This window comes from Heterodontus francisci, chromosome 5 (genome assembly GCF_036365525.1).
Source record: "Heterodontus francisci isolate sHetFra1 chromosome 5, sHetFra1.hap1, whole genome shotgun sequence".
Taxonomy (NCBI): domain Eukaryota; kingdom Metazoa; phylum Chordata; class Chondrichthyes; order Heterodontiformes; family Heterodontidae; genus Heterodontus; species Heterodontus francisci.
Window position 1 is genome coordinate 195,844,779 of NC_090375.1, and position 27,742 is coordinate 195,872,520.

The window sequence follows — 27,742 nt, forward strand, 5'->3', positions numbered from 1 at the left end:
TTTCTAATGCAACACAGCACTGTTTTAGGAAACGTGCTATTACTGTGTGTGACAGGCTTGTGTGTTGTAAAGGAAGTGGTAGCTTTTCTATTTGACGTTTTGGATTATCAGTGAAATGCAATCAACTTGTTAGCTTATCAGTGCGAGATTTTTAGTCGTCAGATGCATGTGTTTGTGGAAGGCCTCTCCTGGTTCACATTAATTTAGCACAAGAAAATAAATCACTTGGAAGGGCTCCGGTATAATTCTGTCTTTAATGAGGTTCTGTAAGTACTGGTTTGGACATCTGTGGTTCATTCCTTCAGAGTAAAACCTGGTCTTGAACAGAAACACTCAACATCTGAAACATTAACAGGTTTCTCAAAGTTCAGGATTGATAACATCCTGTTAATCAAACAGTACTGCTATAAAATCAACTAACAGTTCCCTGCTTTTATAATTGATCTGCTAAGAAACCATTTTAGTTGTTCCACCTTTGTTAGTTACTGTTCACCACTGTAATGTATTTGATTACTTTCAGCTATCTTTTGCATATTTCCATAAGTTTTTAAACTTGTAGGTAAAGTTTCTTTGGTATGTGGCAGTGGTGTGTTGTGCCCCACAAACAGCAATAAAGCAAATCTGTTTGCTTTTGCGTGACAGGTAAATGCTGGTCAGGGAATTGGGAGAACTACCTGCTCTTTAAGTAGTGCCACAAGATCTTTAACCATCCAACTGAACAGGTACAGTGTGGCTCCTTTTAACATCTCCTGAGATGAATGCCACCTCCAACACTGCAGCAGTCTGTCAGTACTGCACTAAACTGTTAGACCAGATTATATCCTCAGATTATGGAAGGGCACTTAAACCCACGGCTTTTGACGTGGAGGGAAGACAGCTAGCTACCGCTGAGGCTAAGTGACAAAAGGGATGTGTTGTGCATTTGAGGTTTGACTTTGAAAGTAAACAACAGTAAGTTTTCAATTGTTCCACTTAGCAACTTACTGTTTGCCTTGTGTAGGGCATGTCAGATATCGTAGTCCAGTTGTAAGCAAGCTGACCCTGGTCCAGGCGGCCATCTGATCTGAATGGAAAGTCTCTTGCACTTGTGTGTTCGTGCGTAGTTTTATGCTTGCGTGCAGATATTAGGAATATATAAACAATCGGTCTGAGTATAAGGATTGCTGAAATCCCTAGTAATTTTCTCCCTTTTAAGGAAACAAAGCATTTGTTTGATTAGGATATTCCTTTGAGGTACGAAAGGTGAGAGCTCAGTCATGCTTGCTCCTCGGGGGAGAGTTCTCGACAAGCTGGCTAGGTATTCTACTGTTGACCTGTGGGCCTTATTAAACATTGCGGTGAAATAGGCTGTAATGTTTTGGCTCTATATGGAGCGATATACAGATTTATTTTTATTCTATATTATCGAGTAATCATTGCTGTCATGTGGCTTTGAAACCATCGACTGAAAATTCTGTGGTAAATTTTAGAAACCATTGTGTGAATATGCTCAAGTTTAGCAGAAGGGCCTAGTTTTAGTGACAAGCCATTTTGAACTTTGTGAAAATACTACTTTATAATTACATTACTTAATGGATCCCAAAGCTCCATTTGTGATTTGCCATTCATTTATTTTAGGACAGCTAAATTATAGCAGATCTTTAAAGGTCAAGTGAATAAAATTTTTAAAAATCAAGAGCACGAGAGCCAAACTCAGAACTGCAAAGCGCATCAATAGTGCAGAAGGAAATTTTTATTTTACACTGCAGGGGTTCCCATTCTTTGGTATTTTGTTATCAGTGTAAGTAGATGTGAAAGGATCCTGAATGTTGACAAGGGAACAGGACAATTGCTAAAATGATGCCATCAAAAAACCATCACCGTAGAAAAAACTGTATCGCTGTCCCTCATGATAGCCTAAAGAAACAATGGCAATTTGACAGTCTGATAAGTGCAGTGTAATTTTTGTGGGAATTTCGTCTTGTTTTTATTAAAATGGGGAATACAGCTATTCAACTTAATGCCTGCTGGTCCTTTTAGAGCTGTTAAGGAATGGAGGCATCCAGTTCATCAGAAACCAGTGCTGACAAGCCAGTTTGTGAACATAATTTGGTACTGAGTAAGAAAATCGAGGGACCCAGATGTCATACCGCAGAACTTAGAAACCCCTTCCTCACTAACATCAATCAAGGTGGGATGCTTAGACCCGTGGAATTATTAAGCTGTTGGCCTCACTCTGCTACAGTAGTTTAAGTTATTGAAAAGATGATAGAAGCATGTTTGTAGTGAAGCTTGGGTTGGGATATAGTGTGAGTTGTAATTTTGAGTCAAGCCTTTGCTTTTAACTTGGATTAAATCGTTGCTATAACTGGTGCTTTTGTTTTCATCCAACACCAATAGCTTGCATTTATGTAGCACCTTTAAAGTAGTAAAACTCCCTAAGATGCTTCACAGGAGTGTAATCAGACAAAAATAAGCGGTGGGCCGAAGGGCCTGTTTCGATGCTGTACAACTCTAAAATTAACGCTTCGCCAAAGGAGGAGACTAAATGCTTGGGTAAAGATGTAGGTTTTAAGGAACATCTTCAAGGAGCCAATGCGAGGTTTAGGGAAGGAATTCCAGAGCTTCAGGCCTAGGCAGCTGAAGTCACACCTGTGCTGCAGTCACAGTGGAAATGCAGCTAGAATAAGGGCCCCTGGAGGAGAGTGCCTTGCTTTGCTTTAGAAGCAGTGTCAGATGATTTATGCAGTTTGCACCAGGTTATTTGGCTTTGTACCAATGCTAAACTTGTTCCACACACTTAAGTTTTCTCAAAGTTGCTGCAGAATTGCTAGCCACATTACTTAGTTAATAAATTTAACAGATGTGTTTATTAATAAATTATATGTCAGTTGGTGCTTCTGTCCCCTTGTGTTTGCTATTTTGAATGTGGCCAGCAAAATGCAGTTGTTCATAGCCTGAATATATCAATTGATCAGTACATGGGAACACATGCAGGCCATTTAGCCCTTTGAGCCTGCTTTGTCACTCATTGAAATCACAGCTGATCTGTACCTCAGCCCTATTTCCCTTGATACCCTTAAAAATATATATTGATCTCTGACTTGAAAATTTCCATTAACCCAGCATCCACAGCCTTTTTGGGTTGGGGGGGGGGGGTGGGGGTGGTGTGGGGGAAGAGTTCCAGATTCTAGTGAAGAGATTTGAATATCCATGTAAAAGCTAGTGCTCTGGTACAAAAAGCTATCAAAAAGGCTAATGGAATGTTGGTCTTTATGTCAAGGGTGCGGGACTGCATTCTTCAATTGTATACAGCCTTGGCCAGACCCCCATCTGGAGCACTGTGTTCAGTTCCAGGCACACCTTAGGAAGGATAAGCGGGCATTGGAGGGCGTGCAGCCTTTGTGTGAAGAAGTGCTTCCTGATTTCTCTCTTGATTGGCTGGCTGTAAATTTAAGATTTGAGGCCCCTTGTTCTGGATTTCGCCCCCCACCCCTCAACCAAAGGAAATAGTTTCGCTGTCTACTGTATGGAATTCCTTTATCATTTTAATCACCTTCAATTAGATTGACCCTTGATCTTCTATATTCAAGAGAATGTATGTTTATGTAACCTAGCTTCATAATTTAAACCTCATTGTCTCAGTATAATTCTGGTGAGTCTGTGCTGCACGCCCTCCAATGCCCGCTTATCCTTCCTAAGGTGTGCCTGGAACTGAACACAGTGCTCCAGATGGGGGTCTGGCGAAGGCTGTATACAATTGAAGAATGCAGTCCCACACGCTTGAGATAAAGACCAACATTCCATTAACCTTTTTGATAACTTTTTGTACCAGAGCACTAGCTTTTACATGGATACCCAAATCTCTTTACTCCTCCACAGTTCCTAGTTTCTGACTGTTAAAATACTCCGATTTGGCCTCTTTCAATCCAAAGTTTTCCTCACATTTCCCATACTGAACTCATATGCCACAGTTTTGCCCACTCTCTTAATCGAAGTCCCTTTGTAACTTCCTGCTTACTGTGCCACCCATCTTAGTGTCATCTGCAAGCGTTGATGTTCAGCTCTCCATTCTTCCTTCCTTCCTGGATCCAAGTCGTCAATAAATATGGTGAAAAGCTGAGGACCCAGGACAGATCCCTGGGGAATACCACTTGTTGCATCCTGTCATGTACTCTTCATCTGAACCCAAGATGAGAGGGAAAATGTAGTTTGCTGCACTTCATTATGGTTCCCTCATTCTTGGAAACATGTTTCTTCAAATCTCTCTCTATATTTGATTAAGAAATAGAGTTCCTTCAGGGATCGTAAAACGTTTCTTTACCGTTTCTGCAGGTAAACTGAATTATATTTCAATTTGCCTTTTTAACCATTTTTGGAAGAAATTAATTGCCCTGAGAGAGGTGGTGGTGAACTGCCTTCTTGAATACAACTGAGTTGTTTGCTAGGCCATTTCAGAGGGCAATTAGGAATCAGCCACATTGCTGTGGGTCTGGAGTCACTTAGACCAGGCCGGGTAAGGACAGCAGATTTCCTCCCCTAAAGGAAGCCAAGTGGGTTTTTATAACAATCCAGTAGTTTTAAGTTCACCATTACCGAGACTATCTTTTTATTCCAGATTTATTTAATTAATTGTATTTAAATTCTTCAGCTGCCATGGTGGAATTTGAACTCGTGTCTCCAGGCCATTAGTGCAGTAATATAACCATCACGCTGCGTACCCCTGAGTTGTGCTTTGTGCAACAAAATCTCAAGATTTTGCTCCTCAAGTTTACTGGAATTTGAGATTGCATTTAACTTAGTTGAAAAGAAAGTCCGATATTGATTTTAAGGAAGTGCTTGATACAAGCAGTCCACTTGAGAGTTATGAAGATAATTTGGCACTTGAATTAATGGAAGAATAATGAATTAGATTGAAATCCACCTTAATGAGAAATTAGTTGGATTAGTGTCTCGTGTTCTGTGCACTGGTCGATAGGATGGGACCTTTAAATTATTCACTGCTGAAGAAATACACAGCAGTAAATATTTTCCAGTAGAATGACCTCCTGTTGAAAGTTCATCCTTTTTTTTCTTCCTCTTCCTCCCCCAGCTTGGATTGTCTATTGAGTTCCCCTGATCATTAGTGACCATTTTTCTTTGCTTGTGCATCTTGTTAAGTTGGCACTAAAACCAGCTGGATGCACAGACGCAGGTTGACATTGGCAGCTGTGGAGATTGTGTCCCATGCGATACTCGGGAACTGGCAAGCCGGGCCTGTCTCAACTGAGTTTCAGGAACCTGAGTTGGCAAAACCCCATATTCAAATATTGCTTAAACTTGTGGTTCATTATCTCGTCCCTGCTCTCAGAGATCCCACACCCACTCTCCCCACAGTATTGGTGCCTGCTAACACATGGGTAGCATGATCAGATTGCAGTTTCAGTGCTGAATTTTGACCACTTGGAGCATTGAGATTGTTGAATATGTCCGAGCTAAGCACGTAATTTGTCTTGCAGTTAACTAGAGAAAGGGGCAGCATTGTTTGCATAAACAATTTGATTAGTTATACTTAGAGTGAGAAAGTAATTGTTTTAATATGACTTAATGTCCCACACAAGAGGTAGTAAATAAAATTAGAGCACGTGCGATTGGGGGGTATATACTGGCATGGATTGAGAATTGGTTAGTGAACAGAGAGTAGGAATAAACAGGTTATTCTTGGATTGGCAGGCTGCGACTAGGGTACTGTAAGGATCAGTGCTTGGGCACCAGCTACTCTCAATCTGTATCAATGATTTGGATGTGGGGACCAAATGTAATATTTCCAAGTTTGCTGATGACACAAAACTAGGTGGGAATATGAGTTGTGAGGAGGATGCAAAGAGCCTTCAAGGGGATTTAGAGAGGCTAAGTGAGTAAGCAAGAACATGGCAGATGAAATAAAATGTGGAAAAATGTGAAGTTATCCACTTTGGTAGGGAAAACAGAAATGCAGAGTATTTCTTAAATGGTAGGAGATTGGGAAGTGTTGATGTCCACTGGAACCTGGGTGTCCTTGTCCGTGAGTCACTGAAAGCCTAACATGCATGTGCAGAAAGCAATTGGGAATGCATATGGCATGTTGGCCTTTATTGCAAGAGGATTTGAATGCAGGGATAAAGATGTCTTGCTGCAGTTGTATAGAGCCTTGGTGAGACCGCACCTGGAGTATTATGTACGGTTTGGTCTCCTTACCTAAGGATGGATACCCTTGGCATTGGTAGGATTGCAACGAAGGTTCACCAGACTGATTCCTGGGATGGCGGGATCGTCCTATGAGAAGAAATTGAGGCGGATGACCTGTATTCTAGAGTTTTGAAGAATGAGAGGTGATCTCATTTGAAACCTATGTTCTTGCAGGGGTCGACAGGGTACACACAAGAAATAGGAGCAGAAGTAGACCATATTGCCCATTGAGCCTGCTCCACCATTCAATACGATCATGGCTGATCTTGGGCTTCAATTCCACTTTCCTGCCTGCTCCCCATATCTCTTGATTCCCTGCAAGACCAAAAATCTATCTATCCCAGCCTTAAATGTATTCAATGATGGGGCATCCACAACACTCTGGGGTAGAGCATTCCAAAGATTGACAACCCTTTGAGTGAAGTAATTTCTCCTCATCTCAGTCCTGAATGATTGACCCCTTATCCTGAGACTGTGTCCTCTGTTCTAGATTGCCTGACCAGTGGGAACAATCTCTCAGCTTCTACCCTATCAAGCCCTTTCAGAATCTTGCACGTCTCAGCTAGATTGCCTCTCATTCTTCTAAACTCCAGAGAATATAGGCCCAATTTACTCAGCCTCTCATCATAGGACAACCCCCTCATCCCAGGGACCAATTTAGTAAATCTTCGTTGCACAGCCTCCAGTGCAAGTATATCCTCTCTTAAATGTGGAGACCAAAACTGCACACAGTATTCCAGATGCAGTCTCACCAAAGCCCTGTAAGGAGTTGTGTAGAATTGCCAAGCTGCTTAGTTCTCTCCAGTCCATAGCAGAGATTTGAGAGCTGCTATGTGATCACACTAATATGCTTAATTACAAACAAAATTGGTCCTTTTCTGGCAGGCATTATAATCAGATTAATTTCCTTTTAAACCTCAGGGTAGATGCAGGAAGGATGTTTCCCCTGGCAGGGGTTGGGGGCGGGGGGGGTGGGGGTGGTCTAGAATATGAGGTAGGCCATTTAGGACTGAGATGAGGAGGAATTTCTTCACTGAGGGTGGAGAATCATTGGAATTCTCTACCCCAGAGTGTGGTGGCGGCTCAGTCATTGAGTATGTTCAAGGCAGAGATTAATAGATTTCTAGATCTTAAAGATATCAAGGGATATTGGGATAGTGTGTGAAAATGGCTTCGAGGTAGAAGATCAGCCATGATCTAGTTGAATGGTGGAGCAGGCTTGAAGGGTTGAATGGCTTACTCCTCCTCCTATTTCCTGTGTTTAAGGAATTGTGTAGAATTGCCAAGCTGCTTTGTTCTCTCCAGTCCATAACAGAGATTTGAGAGCTGCTATGTGATCACACTAATATGCTTAATTACCAACAAACTGGTCCTTTTCTGGCAGCCATTACAATCCGATTAATTTCCTTTTAAACCTCAGGAGAGCTGAGTGCTTGAAATTAACACATCCCTTGAGTTTATAGCTTACTACATGCATATCGGCAGGCTTATGTGGCAGCAGGTTCAGCGCTGGGGTGGGTGGAGAGTGGAATATAAACGCAATCCCACAAATATTTTTATTGTGAAATGGAAAAAATAGTATGCTACCATGCATTCAGGCAAAATGTTGGCATGTGCTGAAGCTATAGATCACTCGACATCATGCTTCACAGGAGCAGATTTCATTCCATGTTGTCAGAAACCTCAGTCCCAGCAATAAAATCTGGTTAGCAAAGAAATGTGTTGGCCAAGGAGCTGAACTGATGCTGCTGGTCATTCAATCTGTGTCTGGATTGTGTTTCTGCTGCACATACAAGTTGTTTCTGCCATTAACTGTCAGTTTTATTTTGGTGGGCAAAGGGCTAGTTATTTAATTTCGTTTAAAGTCTGATGGTAGCTGCTGATCAACAGATTGAGCTTCAGTCACAAAGTTCCTTTTATTCTCCTCCCACCTCATGTTCTCCCAATCCTCAGATAGACCTTTCCTTCTGTTAAGAGAAAGAATAATCTCTGGGCTGAATTCTACCTGCTGTTGATTGATGCTCGACAGGCATTGATGGTACCTATGGGTGCCAAAGTCTTCATGGCTGAAGAAGGATTTGCTGTTGAATAGAAGGTTCAGTTGCCAAGAACCCTGTCCAAAATTAATCCAAGGATTTAAATCTGAAACACTGATCTGTGCGCAGTGATGTAGTGGATTTGTTTAATTGCCCTTGATTTATTAGAAGTACTGTCTGTCTTACCCCTTTAGTTTTCCCTCCCATTTTCTGCTCTTCATATTCCCTTTATTGAGGGCATTGTCCCATGTTCAGGTATGATTCCACAGATCTTGGGATCTTTCCCAAGAGTCTGCTTTGTGAATTGGAGAAGGGAATGTGTGAGGAGGAAGAAATTGTGGGTAAGTCTCAGAGGCAAAACTCTGATCTTTCAGCAGTCGACACTTAACCACTGCCAGGAAATGCGCATTTGTAATTTCCTTGCTAAGAAATGGTGATGCCAAATTTAGTGCCACTGCTGTTGTGCCAGCTAAGATTGACCAGCTCATCGTTGACTAGAGGTTAGCGTTCCTTGCCTACATGTCTCAGTACTATTCCATTTGTTATATTAGTCCACTATGCCATCTGAGAACCTTTGCTTTCCTTTATTTCTCCTTTGGAAGCTGTACTTTGTGCCACCTCTTGAACAATTCAGTTTGAATAACTCTTTCTTGCAACACCTTAATTCAGCAGCGACATCACATTATGACTCCCTACAGTGCTTCCAACAGGTGTGCACTAACGTGCTCCAGACTGCTGCTCTTCCCGTTTGCCACTTTGAAAATTTCCTTCTAGCCCTTTCCAGCCTGTTGACAAGCTCTTTAATGAGCCTAACAGGAGGCGAGCAGGTTGCCAGCTTTCTTACCCCCCCGCCCCACTGCTTTGAAAATTGCAGCGCATTCTGGAGGACTGACCCAATCCAGAAGCGCCATTTACAAAGCGCTCCTGCACCCAACCTCGCCCCAATGGGCGTTGAAAATCCAGTCCGTGATCTCAATACTCATATGTGCACAATGTGTGCCTGTGAACTTCAACCTTTCTGTGTGTGTTGATAGGTAAAATATAGAGAGGAAAGGCAGTGTGCCTGTGTGCTTTTGATTGCTGTGAGTGCTTTACATTCTTGGTTGCTGGATGGAGTGAAGTACATTTACCTGTATTGTGTGTGTGAGGCATTTTCTGTTAAAATAGTGACAGTAGCTAAAACTCAAGTCATAGCCTCGCCTGTGACTAGTCAGTGATTTTAATTGGCCAGCACTCCTGTAGTTAACCCTACTGTTGGATTATGTACATGCACCTTTAGATTGGCTGTTTGTTTATACTTTGGGAACATAGCTGATTTCTTTTAATGGAAAAAAATGAGTGACTTGTTGAGCCAAATCCTCAGCTTTGAGTGATTTTTATTTTCCCCCCATATTTTTCAGGATCCCCACATATAGTGCAGTGAAAGGAGCTATCGCCTAGTTCCGCCTTGGGCACTGTTATGTAACCAACTGGCAGGGGGTTTCCCCAGAGAAACACATGCTACTTTGCTCCCCTATTCTGTTTACATTTCCTTTTCCTGTCTCTCATCTGTTTGGCAGTGCAGTTGAAATTGGAGAACTCATTGTGCTGGTCTTACAGGTGAAGTTCCATCTTGTTATTCTGACAAGTGTTCATTTTCAGTAAGCAGTACTTTCACTTTGTGCTTAATAATGTTTTCAAAACTTCCCAAGAGGTTCACACAGTTCATGTCATTTTTGGGATGCATTGACTATTATGCAAACAAACAGTTATTTTTATTGTTACAAAGAAATCTCTTGCACTTTATACCATGAGGATTCTGCCATTGATTACAAGTTGTGCTGTGCACTGCCTGTGTGATTATAATTGAAATGCTTGCTCTTGCTACTTAGGTTTTATAACATTTTCTTCAGAGCACATGGCCCAAAAACATGGACAAGCCTGGCACACTGCAGTAAATACTGTTAATGTACAACTGTTGAAGGATGCTTGTTTCTCAGAGAAGCACTTCCGAAACATTAAAAAAAACTGTTAAATTAGTGTCATAGTCATATACAGCATAGAAGGAGGCCATTTGGCCCACCAAGTCGGTGCTGGCTCTTTGCAGAACAATCCAGTCAGGCCTGCATGTTTCATTCTCCAAGCTTTGCCTTTGAAGAAGGCAGTTGCATTTGTATTGCATCTTTCCCATCCTCTGGGTGCCCTAAAATGCTTCACAGCTAGTGAATTACTTATGTAATATCGTCACTTTGCAATGTAGGCAAACGCAACTGCCACCAGGGGTGTTATAGCATTGTTGGAAAAGGTTCAGAGGGGAGCAACAGGATGGTTCCTAGCTTAAAGAACCGTAGCCCCAGTTCTTTAAGCCTACCTGAGAAACTATTTACTTTAGAGTAGCATGGTCTTAGAGATGACCTGATAGAGGTCTGCGCAACAATGAAAGGGCTGAATTGTGTGCCTGTTGATTAGATTATTTTAATTTTGACATTAGTTGTGGTGGGGGGGGGGGGGCGGCGGGCAGCGGGGAGCAGAAGTACCAGGGGCCGTGCGTTTAAACTATGCAAAAGTGGAAATGGACTAGATGTTAGGGAGTTCTTTTCTCAGAGAATAGAGAGCCTCTGGAATGTGTTGCCGGCTAGTACGTTGGGTGCTGACTCTCTGCCTTCAAGCGGGAGCTAGACAAGTTCTTGGCTGGAGCAGAAGTCATACTGTATAGAAGGTAAGTGGATTAGCAGATTAGGGGCGGCACAGTGGCGCAGTGGTTAGCACCGCAGCCTCACAGCTCCAGCGACCCGGGTTCAATTCTGGGTACTGCCTGTTTGAAGTTTGCAAGTTCTCCCTGTGTCTGCGTGGGTTTTCTCCGGGTGCTCCGGTTTCCTCCCACAAGCCAAAAGACTTGCAGGTTGGTAGGTAAATTGGCCATTACAAATTGTCCCTAGTATAGGTAGGTGGTAGGGAAATATAAGGACAGGTGGGGATGTGTTAGGAATATGGGATTAGTGTAAGATTAGTGTAAATGGGTGGTTGATGGTCGGCACAGACTCGGTGGGCCGAAGGGCCTGTTTCAGTGCTGTATCTCTAAACTTAAACTAAACTAAACTATAACATACTCATGTAAATGCAGTCTCCTGGACTAGAGAGGAATTTTCCAGAGGTTTGCCGCCCCTCTTACTGGCTCTGGAGTTTTTAATTTCTTTTTGCCTCTCCCAGACAATATACATGGCTGAGGTGGGGTAGGAGATGTCTAGCTCTAATGCTTCAGCATCATGTGTGTGGGACAAGCATGATGGATCAGCTGGTTGTCTCCTGCCTGTCATTTTTGTAAGTCCCTATTTCTGCACAGCAAAGTGGTAAATGACCAGATAATCTCTCAGTGACATTGGGCGAGGGATAAGTGTCGGCCTTGACGCTGGGAGTCCTCCTGGCTTTATATAAGCGCACATTCTGGGTCCCATTTACTATTGTAAATTTTTCACACTTTCCATAAAATCTCAAAACTCATTCACATGTACTATTACTGTCTAAAGTGGGGCTTTAGTTAAATGGTTTTGCTTGCATACATCCCCAAAATTCAAGTTGAAGAATTCAAGCGTGTATTTTAAAGTATGGTGACCTTCATAATTGGGTTTGCTACTTTCAGATTAGTGTGTGCAGAAGCAGAGAAAGTTGCTGAAATTTAATTGCAGGAAGTAGTGGGAAACTGCAAGGTTCTTGGTATGTGGCTTTAGCACTTGCTATTTACTGGCAGGTAAATGCAGACTGCTGCTACAGGACAATGCCAAGAGTTCCTTGAGACATGGGAGTTGATAGACTAGGATTTATGGGTCCCTGAAATTAGCTACACAGCAGCAGGATATGCAACAAGTTTATTAAAAAAAAACACAGGAAACACCATATGCACTTGTGATGCTTACTCAAAGGAATGTATCTCGGATTTTTCTAAAAAGAGTTAAAATGACACATCTCTCATTTTAGGCAGAGAATGTGGTGGAGACTGGGCTTTGAGTCTGGACTTGAATGGGACCAGTCAGCACACTGACCGCTGCAAGTCACATTTACAAAGCATTAGAATCTCTCTGATCAGCTTTGTTTGCGGCATTTGTCCCTTTGGGCTCAAAGTAATGTTGTGAACTGAGCATCTTTTATACCTAATAATGGAATTAGTATTTGGACCAATTTTCAGTGTGGCTTATTTGTGTGCGAGTAGCATACAACAGAAAGACTTGAGTTGCTAAGTTTAGTATTAACCTTCCTCTGGTGGTGTCAGATTACCTGTTTCATGTTGAATGTCTGGTATCATTGACACTGTAGAAAATTTGTACTGGTTGGTTTCCTAATATACCAAGCAACCAGCTATGCATGAGAAGTGCAGTTGGTCCCTGAATAAATAATCTCTCCAGACTGTATTAGAAGGTTGTATGTGAATAAAAAGCTGCAGAGTTTTATTGACATTTTCCTTTTCTCCAGACTTAGGAAGTGAATAATATTTCCCAGTAAGCGCTGAAATAATTTACTGACCACCTGATTTACAATCCACAACTAAAGCAGCTGCCTAGTTCAACTCTCCTGCAAAAAAAACTCTGGTTACATGTTTGTTTTTAATCAATAGAGAACAGTATCCAAAAAGCCCTGGTTCCAGTACTCGAGCTGAAATATTCATTAATGTGGCTGTTATAATTATTGAGGGGTGGTGTTTGGGTTTTATGAACAGGGACGCAGCATGCAAGAGCAACAAAATAATGGAAAGTTTGTCATCCGACATTGGTTCAGCCAACAAGTACTGTGCAGAGTTTTGGGCTTCCCAGTGTAGCAAAGGCTCGAAAGCCATACAGAGTGTGAAGACCAGATTCATCAGGATGATATCCAGGATGGGAAACTGAAGAGATGATGGGACCATTTTCACTGGAGCAAACGACGGTTAAAAGGAAAGACTTGCATTTCTATAGCACCTTTCACGACCTCGGGACATCCTAAAGTGTTTTACAGCCAATAAAATACTTTTGAAGAGGAATTGTTCTAATGTAGGAAATGCCACAGCCAACTTAAGTACAGCAAGCTCCTCAAAATGAAATGTGTTACTGACCAGATAATCTTCAATAGGCATTGGTTGAGGAGTAAATATTGGCCAAGTAACTAGGGAGAATTTCCCAACTCTTGCATGCCATGGAATCATTTACATCTACCCGAGAAGGGAGACAGGGCCTCGTTTGATGTCTCCTCCGAAAGGCAGCACCTCTGACAGTGCAGCACTGCCTCAGTACTGCACTGGGAGTCTCACCCTGGAAGTCTCTGAAGTGGGATTTGAACCCACAACCTTCTGACTCAGAGAGAGTGCTACCAACTGAGCCACAGCTGACACTCAGTGAACAAGATTTATTGGAGATATTTAAGTAATCTGATAGTGAATGGAACAAAGCTGTTTCCTCTGGTAGTAAATTTGTCACTGAAGGAGGAAAGAGATTAGGAGAAATTTCTCTCTGCAGCAAGCTTTTGAAGCGTGAAGTGCTTTGCATCTGGGAGTGGGTAAGGCAGACCACTCAGTCTTATAAAGGGAAGTTAGATAAATATTTGAAGTGGTGGAAGATAAAATAGCGCAGGGCAACAGGATTAATGTTGGATTGATTGACCAAAGAATCCACACGGGCAGGACGAGCGGAATGGCCTCCTCACTTTCTCTTAAGTTACTTAAGATTCTTTGGGGAAAAGTCACTCACCCAATTGCTTACAATCACATTTTCTGGTTCTCAACTGCCTAATCTCTGGCCCTCAGTTATTTCAGTTACCTCTACAACTGTTAATTTGCTCACCTCTCCTATCAGTTTCCTCATTTCAGTAAAACCTTCGTTATTTATTGCCCCCCACCTCCCCAATTTAAATCGGAGGGGTGCAAAGTTGGTACATAACTGGTTTAGCCATCCACTTCCTGGTCCTCCTTGACCATTTCAATATCGACAAACCTCATTCTCCATTTCCCAGGACTATTCTGGAGATTAATATTGACCCCAGGCTCCTTTCCAACACTACTGGCAGCGTCCTTATACTCCTCTTTCTTGCCTCTAACAAGTGCCAGAAGCTCATGAATTTAGTCTTAATCTTGGTGACAAACAGCCATTCATCTGCCTCCTCTGCTTCCCCTCCTTTCCCTCCTTCATCTGGCCCCTTAGTCAAATATCTATTTACAAGCCTTGTTCCCTTACCCCTCTCGTTTCTGTTCCACCTCCCCCTACCTTCTCCAAGTTCATTGTGTCCTTGAGACCTATGGCTATTTACCTGGGCCTCCAATCCCACTAAACTCCTGATCACCCCAGTTTCCTTTCCTGATCTCAGGCTAGCTGACATTGTAAATGGTTCCCTTTCATTTGATGTCTGCCTTCATTTCAAAGTTACTGTAATTTCTCTTTGGCCCCCACTTGCCTTTAAAAAAAAAATCCTTGACCCTGCTGTTCTGAAAAAATAGTAATTTAAATCATGGGTGCTTTGGGTAATATGTCTGGACGGTTCACTGTTATTACCAGTCACGCCCGCTAAACTGGGCAAACAAAAGTGCTTGTCTGGCAATACTCAAGCTTAAAATTTCACATAGTTAAGTGTTGGTCAAGATGGTTTTCTATTTAAAACCTATTGTTACAAATCATATATGCCAAATCACAAGTCTGCAATTTTGTTTCAGTGATAGCTTTGTACAGTTGAAGTAATGAGCAGAAGTCTTGGATCGTTCTATCCTTCTGATTTTATTTTACAATTAAAAGTTTGCTACTTTAAAGACCCATTACAACTTGTTTGGAGATGTAAATGATAGAGTTGCTTTGTTTAAGATTCTTTTTTTCTCTTCACTCCAGTATGCTTGCAGAGAAACTGAATATGACTCCTGAAGAAGCAGAGAGATGGATTGTCAACTTAATTCGAAATGCAAGGCTGGATGCAAAAATAGATTCAAAACTGGTAAGAGGGTTTTTGTTTGGTTTGTGTATTTGGCTAAGGCAGAATGCGATGTAATGTATCATTAGCAAATGCTGGAGTTACAAAAGCCGCAAATGTGATGACCTGAAGTGAGTATTTGGACATGTCAGTGTTTGTCTCCACGGATGAAACTTCACAGAATCACAATCGTTACAGTGCAGAAGGAGGCCATTCGGCCCATCGTGTCCATACGGACTCTCTGAACGAGCAATTCCCTCAGTTCCATTCCCCTGCCTTCTCCCCGTAATTAACACACATTTGTCCATGTGACCACTAATTTTGTCCCGAATTACTACTTCCAGACATTTTCCCACCACCGAAGTTAAACTGACTGGCTTGTAGATGCTGGGCTTATCTTTAAGTTACAGGTCCTCTATGTACATTTGAGACATTATATCAATAACAGGGGACAACATTTACGGATGCTCTTCCTGTCAGCAGTGAAAGGGAAATCATGTTTAACTAATTTATTAGAGTTCTTTGAGGAAGTAACAAGCAACATGGATAAAGGGGAACCTGTGGATGTGGTGTACATGGGTTTCCAGAAGGCATTTGACAAGGTGCCACATCAAAGGTTACTAAACAAAATAAGAGCCCAGAGTATAGAGGGTAACATATAAGCATGGATAGAGGATTGGTTAGCTTACAGGAAACAGAGAGTCTGCATAAATGAGTCATTTTCAGGTTGGCAAGCTGTAACTAGTGTAGTGCCACAGGGATCAGTGCTGGGGCCTCAACTATTTGCAATCTATATCAATGACTTAAATGAAGGGACAGAATGTATGGTTGCTAATTTTGCTAATGACACATAGGTAGGAGAATAAATATAGATAGTAAAGGCCTGCTACCCGACCCAAAGCCTATGGGACCCGAAGACGTGTTGGGTTTGGGTCGGGTTGAGTTGCACTTCCGGGTCCGGCATTCGGGCTGGGGTCGGTTCAGACACGCTCCATCACAGGTAAGTGGCTCCACTGTTAATGTAATTTTTTGACAGGAAAGGTGGTTTTTGTAGTTATTTTAAGCTTGTGCAGATGAGCAACAAAGTGAAAATTGGAAGATAAGTTAACTAATGGTCGGGTCGGGCACGGGAAAAAATGGAAGGACTCTGGCCGGATTGGGCTCGGGTCAGATGTGGTTCTCTTGGGCTCGGGTCGGGTTTTTTTTGCAGACCCGAGCAGGCCTTTAATAGGTAGGTTCAGTGAGTGGGCAAAGATTTGGCAGATGGAGTATAATGTGGGAAAGTGTCCCCTTTGGCCAAAGAATAGAAAAGCAACATTTTACTTAAATAGAGAAGAGATTGCAGAACTGTGAGATGCAGAGGGATCTGGGTGTCCTAGTACACGAAACACAAAAAGTTAGTATGCAGGTATAGCAAGTGATTAAGAAGGCAAGTGCAATGTTGTCGTTTATTACAAGGGGAATGGAATATAAAAGTAGAGATGTTTTGCTACAGTTGTACATGACATTGGTGAGACCACATCTAGAGCATTGTGTACAGTTTTGGTCTCCTTACTTAAGATAGGATATCATTGCATTGGAAGCAGTTCAGAGAAAGTTCACTCGACTGATTGCTGGGATGAGAGGGTTATCTTATGAGAAAAGGTTGGACAGGTTGGGACTGTAGTCATTGGGGTTTAGAAGGATGAGAGGTGATCTTATCGAAACAAATAAGATCCTAAGGGGACTTGACAGGGTGGATGTTGAAAGGATGTTTCCCCTTGTGGGAGAGACTAAAACAAGGGGGCACAGTTTAAAAATAAGGGGTCTGCCATTTAACACAGAGATGAGGAGAAATTATTTCTCTGATCATTAACTCTGTGGAACTCTCTTCCCCAGAGGGCGGTGGAGGCAGGGTCATTGAATATATTTAAGGCAGTGGTAGATAGATTCTTGACAAACAAGGGAGTCAAAGGGTATCGGGGGTAGGCAAGAAAGTGGTGGTGTGTGGTCCAACAGATCGTTCATGATCTTACAAAATGACGGAGCAGGCTCGAGGGGCTGAATAGCATACTCCTGCTCCTAATTCGTATGTTCGTATTTACACTTCTAACTGGCAGGGTGACCTCCTGTTGCACGGTATATAACAACTGCTTGAATTTATACAGCCCCCTTAAAGAATTGAATGTCCCAAGGCTCTTCATAGAAGCGATATCAGATCTGTGCCATTTGTATTTTTATCTTCTGTCAACCTGCAGCAGATCTTTTGTTTTCCCACACAAAAAAATACACTCAAGCTACATGTTGCCACTTGGATTTAAGAATATAATTAGTAGGAGCAGGAGTAGACAATACAGCCCCTTGAGCCTGCTCCACCGTTCAGTAAGACCATGGCTGAACATCTGTGTCAACTCCACTTTCCAGCTCTATCCCTATATCCCTTGATTCCTTTAGTGGCCAAAAATCTATCATTCTCAGTCTTGAATATATTCGAGGATTGAGCATTCACAGCCCTCTGGGGTAAAGAATTAAAAAGATTCACAATTCCCTGAGTGAAGAAGTTTCTGCTCATCTCAATCGTAAATGGCCGATCCCTCAACTTGAGATACTGGCCTGTGGAAATGGCCTCTTAGCCTCTACCCTGTATGGTCTCACTAAAGCCCTGTATAATTTCAGCAAAACTTCTTTACTCTTATACTCCAACCCCTTTGCAATAAAGGCGAATATACCATTTGTCTTCCTGATTGCTTGCTGTACCAGCATGTTAACTTTCTGTGATTCGTGTACAAGGACACCCAAATCCCTCTGAATATCAATATTTATTTGTCTCCGAAGTTCCGAAGAAGGGTCACTGACCCGAAACGTTAACTCTGCTTCTCTTTCCACAGATGCTGCCAGACCTGCTGAGTGAATCCAGCATTTCTTGTTTTTGTTTCAGACTTCCAGCATCCGCAGTATTTTGCTTTTATTTATTTGTCTCACCTTTTTAAAAAAAAAACTGCTATTCCATTTTTCCTACCAAAGTGGATAATTTCACACTCGCCCACATTATACTCTATCTGCCCACTTCTTGACCAATCACTTAATCAGTTTATATCCTTTTTTAGCCTCTCCGTATCCTCCTCACAGCTTAATTTTCCACCTAGCTTTGTATTGCCATCAAAATTTGATATATTACATTTGGTCCCCTCATCTAAGCCATGGATATAGATTGTAAATAGCTGAGGGCCAAGCACTGATCCTTGCAGCCCTCCATTAGTTGCACCCTGCCATCCTGTAAATGACCCATTTATTCCTACTCTCTTTTTTTCTGTTTTCTGTCTGTTAACTAATCCTCAATCCATGCTGATATATTGCCCTCAATCTGATGAGCCCTGATCTTGTATCATTTCCTTATGGTTTCCTAAGGTCATAATGTGCAGCAGTGCCACTTTCCTCATAACAGCTTCCTCTTTCCAGGCATCTATATAGTTGCATTCTTCATCTTTGTAGCTATCTGCAGTTGCACTGAGAAAGCACGCCAATATCTTAATTAAGTCAAAGGTAGTCAACTTTCCTGCATTTCTCCTCAACCCCTCTGCTGCTGTCGACAATGTTGAGTATTCCTTCCTCTCCAGGCATCTTTCCACCACAGTCCATCTCCATGGTGATGTGTTCACATGATTCCACTTCTCCATAGCGTGATACGTCATGTACTTCACCTCCAATGGCTTCCCCTTCCTGCATGCTTATCTTTACTGCAGCAGGGAGTAATGCAGCAAGACCTGGACAATATTCTTGGGCTGATAAGTGGCGAGTAACATTTGCACAAGTGCCAGGCAATGACCATCTTCAACAAGAGAGAATCTAACCATCTCCCCATGACATTCAATGGCATTACAACTGCTGAATCCCCCACTATCAACATTCTGAGGGTTACTGTTGACCAGAGACTCAACTGGAGTAGCCATATAAATACTGTGGCTGCAAGAGCAGGTCAGAGGCTAGGAATCCTGGGGCACGTAACTCACCACCTGAATCCCCAAAGCCTGTCCACCATCTACTAGGCACAAGTCAGGAATGTGATGGAATACTCTCCATTTGCCTGGATGGTTGTAGCTACAACACCACTCAAGAAACTCAACACCATTCAGGACAAAGCAGCCTGCTTGATTGGCAACCCCATCCACAAACATTCACTCACTCCACCACCAACGCACAGACGCAGCAGTGTGTACCATCTACAAAATGCTCTGCAGCAACGCACCAAGGCTCCTTAGATAGCACCTTCCAAACCCGTGACCTCTACCACCTCGAAGGACAAGGGCAGCAGATGCATGGGAACACCACCACCTGCAAGTTCCCCTCCAAGCCACACACCATCCTGACTTGGAACTATATCGCCGTTCCTTCACTGTCACTGGATCAAAATCCTGGAGGAATGAATCGAATTGGCTGAACTCTGGCATCTGTGATGCTGGGGACTTCATGAGGAAGCCAAGATGGATCATCAACTCGGCACTTCTGGCTGAAGATTGTTGCAAATGCTTCCGCACTGATGTGCTGGGCTCCCCCATCATTGAGGATGGGGATATTTGTGGAACCACCTCCTCCAGTTAGTTGTTTCATTGTCCACCACCATTTATGGCTGAATGTGGTGGGACTGCAGAGCTTAGATCTGCAGCAGTTCAAGAAGGTGGCTCACCTCCACCACCTCAAGGGCAATTAGAGATGGACAATAAATGCTGGCCTAGCCTGTGACGCCCACATCCCATGAATAAATTTAAAAAAATACAATCCGCAGCCTCCAGCTCCCTCCTTCAGTCTGATGTTTCTGTAGCTGTACCTGACCTTCATATTTTTGGATTGTTTAGTCTAATGTTGCCTGACTGGACTGTTGACTTAGTTGTTGGTCTTAGGTTTGTAGGAGATTTAATTATGGATAAAAGATCGGTCAGCACATCTTTGGGCAAATAATATAAGGTTGCACTTCTACAAAACAATGGAGGGCATGAAAAGCGAAGTGAAGACTTTTCATGAAGTAGCATTTTTTAGATTAGTGACTAGTGTTGAGATAACCAGATGTCCTTAACTGATGTTGAAGTAACCAGATTCCCCTTTCCCAGAGCCATGATCTGCCTGGAGCATTTATTATAGCCATATATTTTCAGAGTAGTGTTGGTCTTACAGCGACTGGTTTTGCATATTGCAACTATTTCAAGAGATGGATCTGTTGCCAGCTTTTCATGATGGCAGATTTTACATTTTCTGTCTTTGCTTACCACTCAACAGGGAGATTCTTGTCTGGCTAAAAAAAATCCAGATGGAAAGAGCCAAGATAATTACAGAATATGTTGTCAGGAATATTATTTTAGTGAACGAAAAAATTGGTAGTATCAAAATGTTTACTCGCTAGGGTTTCGTTAAAACAATTATTCCCAGTGACACCTGTGGTAATGACCTCTCAGAGGTGCCTTCCAACTGAGACACTTGTGCTTGTAGTTTCTCTGATGTCTCGACAACAAGAACTGTTTTTTTGCCAATTGAAGAACCAAATTTGACTTTCTTTCCTGCAAGGATTTGTCTTGACAACCTGTCGCTGCTTATCACAGGATCACAGAATTGTTAGAGCGCATAAGTAGGGTGTTCAGCCTATTGTGTCGGCACTGGATCTCTGAACAATTCACCTAATGCTATTCCCCTACCTTCTCCCTGTAACTTCTGCACATTCTTCTTTTTCAGATAACAGTCCAATTCCCCTTTGAATGCCTCAATTGAACCTGCCTCCATCACACTCTCAGGCAGTGCACTCCAGATCCTAACCACTCGCTGCGTGAAGAAGTTTTTCCTCATGTCGCTTTTGCTTCTTTTGCCAGTCAGTTTAAGTCTGTGTCTTCTCATTCTCGATCCGTTCACGAATGGGAACAGTTTCTCCTTATCTACTCTGTCCTGACCCCTCGTGATCTTGAATACCTCTATCAAATCTCCTCTCAGCCTTCTCTGTAAGGAAAGCAGTTTCAACTTCTCCAATCTGTCTTCATACCTCAAGTTCCTTATCCTTGGAACCATTCTCCTGAATCTTTTCAGCACTCTTTCCAATGCCTTTACATCCTTCCTTAAGTGCGGCACCTAGAACTGGACGTAGTACTCCAGCTGAGGCTGAACTACTGTCTTCCGCAAGTTTAACATAACCTCCTTGCTTTTGTGCTCTATGCCCCTATTAATAAAGCCCAGGATACTGTATGCTTTATTAACCACTCTCGCAACATGTCCTGTCACCTTCAATGATTTATGAACATATACCCCCCTTTAGAGTTGTACCCTTTGTTATATTGTCTCTCCATGTTCTTCCAGCAAAATTAATGACTTCACATTTCTCTGCATTCAACTTCATCTGCCACTGGTTCGTCCATTCCACCAACTTGTCCATGTCCACTTGAAGTTCTGCATTGTCCTTCTCACAGCTCACAATTATTCCAAGTTTCATATCATGTGCAGATTTTGAAAATGTGCCCTGTATACCAAAGTCATTCATATTTATCAAGAAGAGTAAGGGTCCCAACACTGACCCCTGGGGAACTCCACTACAAACCTCCTTCCAGTCCAAAGAACATCCATTAACCACTACTCTCTGTTTCCTCAGCCACTTTTGTATCCATATTGCTACCGTCCCTTTTATTCCATGAGCTATAATATAATATTTCAGAATGCTGCAACTGTTTGGTTCTGGAGGCTAGGCTAGGCTTTTCATGAGATTGTCATTCCACCAACTAAATATTGGGAAGACCAAAGCCATTATCTTCATTCCTCACCCCAAACTCCATTCCCGAGACACTGATTCTGTCTGTCTCTCCCTGGCAACTGTTGAGACTGAAACAGATTGTTTGCAACCTTGGTGTTAATAGTTAACATATTCATGTTAATGAGCTTCCGACCACACAATCGTGCCATCACTAAGACTGCCTGTGTGCACCTCTGCAACGTCAGCCAACTCGGCCCCGCCTTAGCTCATCTGTTGGAACCCGTATCCATGCCGTTGTTACCTCTAGACTTGACTTCTCAAATGCACTCCTGGCTAGCCTCCCATGTTCTACTCTCCATAAACTTGAGATCATCCAAAACTCTACTGCTCGTGTCCTAACTCACACCAAGTCACTCTGTTCTTGTTGACCTACATTGACTCCTGGTTAAGCAATGCCTTGATTTTAAAATGCTCATCCTTATTTTCAAATCACTAGATGGCCTCGCCCCCCCCACCCCCCCCATCTCTCACCTCCAGCCCTACATGCTCCAAGATAATTGCACTTCTCCAATTCTGACCACTTGAGCATCCCTGTTTTTATTCATTCCACCATTGGCCGTTGTGTCTTCAGCTGCCTGGCCCCTAAGCTCTGGAATTCCCTCCCTAAACCTTTCTACCTCTCCTCCTTTAAACCTACTGCTTTGACCAAGCTTTTGGTCATCAATGGCTCGGTGTCAAATTTTGTTTGACAACTTTCCTGTGAAGTGCATTTGCACATTGCACTATGTTAAAGGCACCTTTACATAAGTTGTTGTCATGCAACAATTTGCTAAAGTGGAGACTAATACACCTTGCTGCATTAAAGCTCATAAACTGTGTATGTGGTATACTTCAGGCATGAAAGTTGATGAAATCGGGTAGCTCATTAGTAAATATTTTCTTAACAATTCTGTTGGGTGCCTGACTGAAAGGATATGTTTTCCTATGTGACCTTTGTATTGTACTGTCCATGCAATAATGGGCATTGCCAAGTTCAGCCTCCATTTTAAATAGACCATTGAGCAAAATATTAACAACCTCAGATTTTTATATATGCTAGTTTTCATGTTCATCATTAGAACAAGAATGTAAACTAATTTCTTTGAAATGTTTAAAATACCTTGACTAAATTTTGTTTATTTTAATACACTGAATCAAATTATGAGTACGTACAATTCATTGAAAATTTCCAACAGTCCTGGTAACCACTTTTGTTTGTAGGGGCACGTCGTCATGGGAAACAATGCTGTGTCACCGTATCAACAGGTCATTGAGAAAACAAAGAGCCTTTCTTTTCGGAGTCAGATGCTAGCTATGAACATCGAAAAGAAAATGAATCAAAACAACAGGACAGAGGTGGGCACCTTTAACTGCTTTAAGCATAATATCTGGACCACAGAGTCCCCAAACAAACATCTACATTAGGCATATGTACAGTAGGGAGAGTGAAGGCCATGTTTGGTAAATTGCGGTTAGTTAACTATCTATCTTAAACTCTAGCTTTAACCCCATGTGTGTGTTTTTTTTTTACCTTAAATATGTTAGCACTTTTAGAGAGTGATAGATTTTTTGAAATTAAGAGAATCGAGCGATAAGGGGATAACACCAGAAGGTGAATTGAGGTAGCAGGTCAGCATGATCGTATTGAATGATGGAGCAAGTTCAGGGCGCCGAATGGCCAACTCCTGCTCCTCTTCCTTGTGCTCTTATGTCCAAAATTGTGAACATTTGTAGATCACAGAAATCATACAGCGCAATAGTTACAAATAATTAACGCCCTATTAACATTTTAAAATTGTGATCAGCAATCATTGATAAAAGCCTTCGTATTGAACTAAATCCGCCTTCAAGAATTAGTGCAAAGATAATAAAGTAAAATAAATTGTTACAAATCTAAAAATGGCCCTTTCAATTTACAAATAGCATTGAATAATAATTTATATTTCCTTTATCTCTAATTCAAACAAGTACAAGATGACTTACTGTATTTCCTGAATCCCCACAAGAATTGGATAAAAGGTCTCAAATAATTTGCAACAGTGCAGCAACTAGTGTATAATATATCCGTCCCGGTGTTTAAGTTTCTGAGTTCATCATTGTTTCAGTTACAGCTTTTTAATCACCCATTTTGTGTTTAGAAAATAATCGGAGGGACAAAATGGCTCACTTATGTTATGCTCTCTCCAATTTGATCTCACGTGCATGGAGTGACTGTAATATTTCATATCTCAGCTGTTGGGGAGAAATGGAATTGCCCACCGGGATAGGAAGACATTTTATGAGTGGGAACTTTTAAATTCACTCGCACAAATTTTCTCTTTTTTTGGGACGTAGGTTTATTGTCCCACGTCGGGCAGAGAGTGGTGAACCAGACATTTTTTCTCTGCTGTCAACCAGAAAAATTGCCGCTCTTATCGTTCGGCTGCTGATATTAGATCTAGTGATTGAAGTCTCTGGAAATCTCTGCCATTTACCTAAGGATTTTCCAGAAAGGCTGAGCTCAGTACAACTGTCTGGCCATATTGACACTTCCTTACTTATATGTCTGGTTCTAATAAGCATCAACAAAGCTGAGCTTCATAGTTATGTAAAGTTGAATTTGCTGTGATTGATTATAAAATACAAAATGAAATAAGTGTGACTATAGGAAAAACATCTGCAAGTAGCTTTGAAGAATTTGAGATGGCTGCTAATGTTGTTTGAATGGCAAATGTTAAAAAGGAAATTTAGGTCCAAGTTCAATAAGTGTGCCTATCTACACAATGTATTTTAATGAAAACATGAATATCTCTGGTCTGCCTCTCCACCAGAGCGGCATCCACATCCTGTTCAACTTAGCAAAGCTGACTGGATGGTGATGAGATTCCACGCCGGTGAGGATAGAGGCTTGGCCATGATTGATTAAACAGACTTGTTTTCCTTCTTGTTGTTCTCTGTCATCACAGGAATACAGTGTGGGGTTGTGGGGGAAGTGGCCGGGGGGGGGGCGTGGGATGGGGGAAGCATGTGAGCAAGCGGTGTGCGCCAACAAAACAACCTCCAGCTGTGCTAAGAAGGAACAGTATTTGCCACGTATTTTCCCAGTGCAGCCAAAATGGGAGTGCTCGGCTCCACATCAGAAGAGCCAGTAATTGCAGTTCGTTCTCATTCGTTCAGTCTCTGCAAGCCAATCAAAAGGCTGCCATTCAACAGGAAGGAAACACTCTGGGACGCCACATCTGTTATGCAAACACGGACCTTCCACAAGGCCCTACCCCAAGGTTTCCTTTATTTTACTTCACTGCTTCCTCAGTCATTTCATCTTGCATGCAGTTTATTTCTTTTTACAGCCTTTTTAAAGTGTGTGAAGCTTTGCAATGTGCTTTTGACTTCTACCTAATCGTCAATATTGACTTTAAATTACAGATCGTATTTTGTGGCTCGTTTATTGAGAAAGGGAGAGAACTGTTAATGTTTTGGGGATTTTTAAAATCTTTTAAACTCTAGATATTTTTGGCTTCTGTGTTTGACAACTCTGTGAGTCCAAACACCTCATGTCCCAGAGAGAGTATTTTCACTTGCCCAAATATTTGGCTAGGTTCAGTGTGTGCCCAATGAAGGAACAGAAAACCCTCACCTACTTATTTTGGTTCCTGGTATAATCAAGGGATCTGCATGTTCAGTGGGTGGCTGAATAACATCTTTTTTGGGCTTCAAATGCTAAATAAATTTATGAAAAATTAATTACATTTATTTAAAAGAACAAGCAGTACCATTTTTAATAGTGATCCTTAAGCTTAGCTAGATTCTTGTGTAGTGGCAAGTAATAGCTTGCAACTGCTAAACTGAGAGATCACTAATATTCTTTCCTCACCATTTATTTTTTATTTTAGCGATACAGCACTGAAACAGGCCCCTCGGCCCACCGAGTCTGTGCTGACCAACAACCACCCATTTATACTAGTAAAAGTAATCCCATATTCCCTACCACCTATCTACACTAGGGGCAATTTACAATGGCCAATTTACCTATCACCTGCATGTCTTTGGCTGTGGGAGGAAACCGAAGCATCCGGCAAAAACCCACGTGGTCACAGGGAGAACTTACAAGCTCCGCACGGGCAGTACCCAGAATTGAACCCGGGTCCCTGGAACTGTGAGGCTGCGGTGCTAACCACTGCGCCATTGTGCCGCCACTGCGTTTATATGGCTGGTACAGTTAAGTTTCTGGTCAATGGCAACCTCCTCGAAAATTGATGGTGAGGGATTCAGCAATGATTAAGCCGTCAAATATTAAGGTGACATGGTTATTTAGTTATTTGTTGAAGATGATCATCGTCTGGCACAAGTGTTACTTGCCACTGAATATTTATGGAATCTATTTGGCATGAATTATTTCTGAGATAAACAAATGTTGCTAAATACCCTTTTTAATAAAAAAAAAGGCAAGTGAGTAGAACCAAGCAGATTTAGTAAACATTGAATTTTTATTTTAAAACTGCTAAATAAACATGCAAATCTCATATGCTTGTATTTGAATTGAATTTGTCTGTCCTTCAGAGGTCAAGCACAGAAACTCTGCCAAAATTCTGTAGCTGCCAGACAATGCAACGTGTTGGTTATTTTTATGTTTCAGTGCAGATATAAAGTGTATCTATTAATCTTGATGGTAAGTAAGGCTCTGTGTGTTCACCTTACTGTGAAATGCAGCAGCTTAATGATTCAAGCCAAGCTTTTTCTCCTCTGATAACCCAGCCCACTTTCAAGAAGTTAAGGAAATGCATGTGTAAAAACCGCAGATATTCGGTTCCTGTTCGTTCAAATAGATATAGAATCTTTTGTCTTAAAAGTGAAATCCTCAGACCATTTCTAGGAGTGCCTGGTGCCTCTGAACCCAAGATCATTGGCCTCCTTTCATGCTGTATAAGTCTTTCAGCCCATTGTACCTGTGCGGACTCATTAAAGAACTATCCAATTAGTTCCAAGGCTCTGCACATTTTTGTTTTCTTTCCAGTTCTATCTATGGTAGATTCAAATGCATAACAATATATGAACATCCGTGGACTTTTTTTTTGGTTTGCTGCAGTTCACAAGTGGCCAGGTTTGTGTAAAAGAAATTGGAGTCTCTGCTACCACACGTTGCGTTTCAGACAAGGAAAGGGCTGTTAGGCCCATATGTTATGAATTTGTCCTTCTCCATCTCCCGCCCAACATTTGGAAGAAGCAAAAAAAAAAGCATAGAAATCAATTCAAGGAATCTGTCAAAACTGCCTCTTCAGCATCTCAGAGGTGATCAGGTGCCCCTCAAGTTTTTGGTTATTACCCAAAATGTTTCTTTCCTTTTGCTTTACTCTTGCCCTTTTCCAGGCATGAGTCAGGTGTCGATTTGTGATCTATTTCATGATAGCACCCTTGACATCATGAGATTATCACATGTCCCTCATTACACTTTATCAGAAACCAAAATCTTTGCTAAAAAAGCTGTGCTGTCATGCAGGGCATTGGGTTAGTATTTACATCACATGGGCACAGTCACAAAAGTCATTTAACTTATGTAAAGCAGACAACTGTAATCTCTGCTGAATACTTTGAGGGCTGCACTAACTCCAAAATACAATATCAGAATAAAAAGCTTGAACTCTAAAACTGTTCTCCATAGGATTCTCTTAATATTCTTCCAAGGCTAAAATACTTTTTCGTCAATATTGCTGTTATAGCCGCTGCCCGCAATCCTTTCCCAAATAATTCCGTTGTCAAAAGGCTGATTGAAGTTTCCTGCTGTGGCCGGTTGTTGCAGAAAAAAAATTGTGTGGCACAGTTGACCTGCTAGGTTAGTGTGGAGTAGTGGTAGACAAGGTTATGGGGATGGTTTCCCTATATAGAAAGTTGGTTTTGTTGAAGCTGG

General features: G+C 41.9%; 1 protein-coding gene across 1 annotated transcript in view; it reads left to right on the forward strand.

Annotated features, from left to right (window-relative positions):
- The window catches only part of LOC137370228 (eukaryotic translation initiation factor 3 subunit E), a 145,158-nt gene that overhangs the window by 111,173 nt on the left and 6,243 nt on the right, over positions 1-27,742 (forward strand). The window contains exons 11-12 of the mRNA XM_068032587.1: positions 15,041-15,143; positions 23,080-23,214. Coding sequence (XP_067888688.1) covers positions 15,041-15,143; positions 23,080-23,214 — 238 coding nt within the window. The remainder of the gene's footprint in view (positions 1-15,040; positions 15,144-23,079; positions 23,215-27,742) is intronic.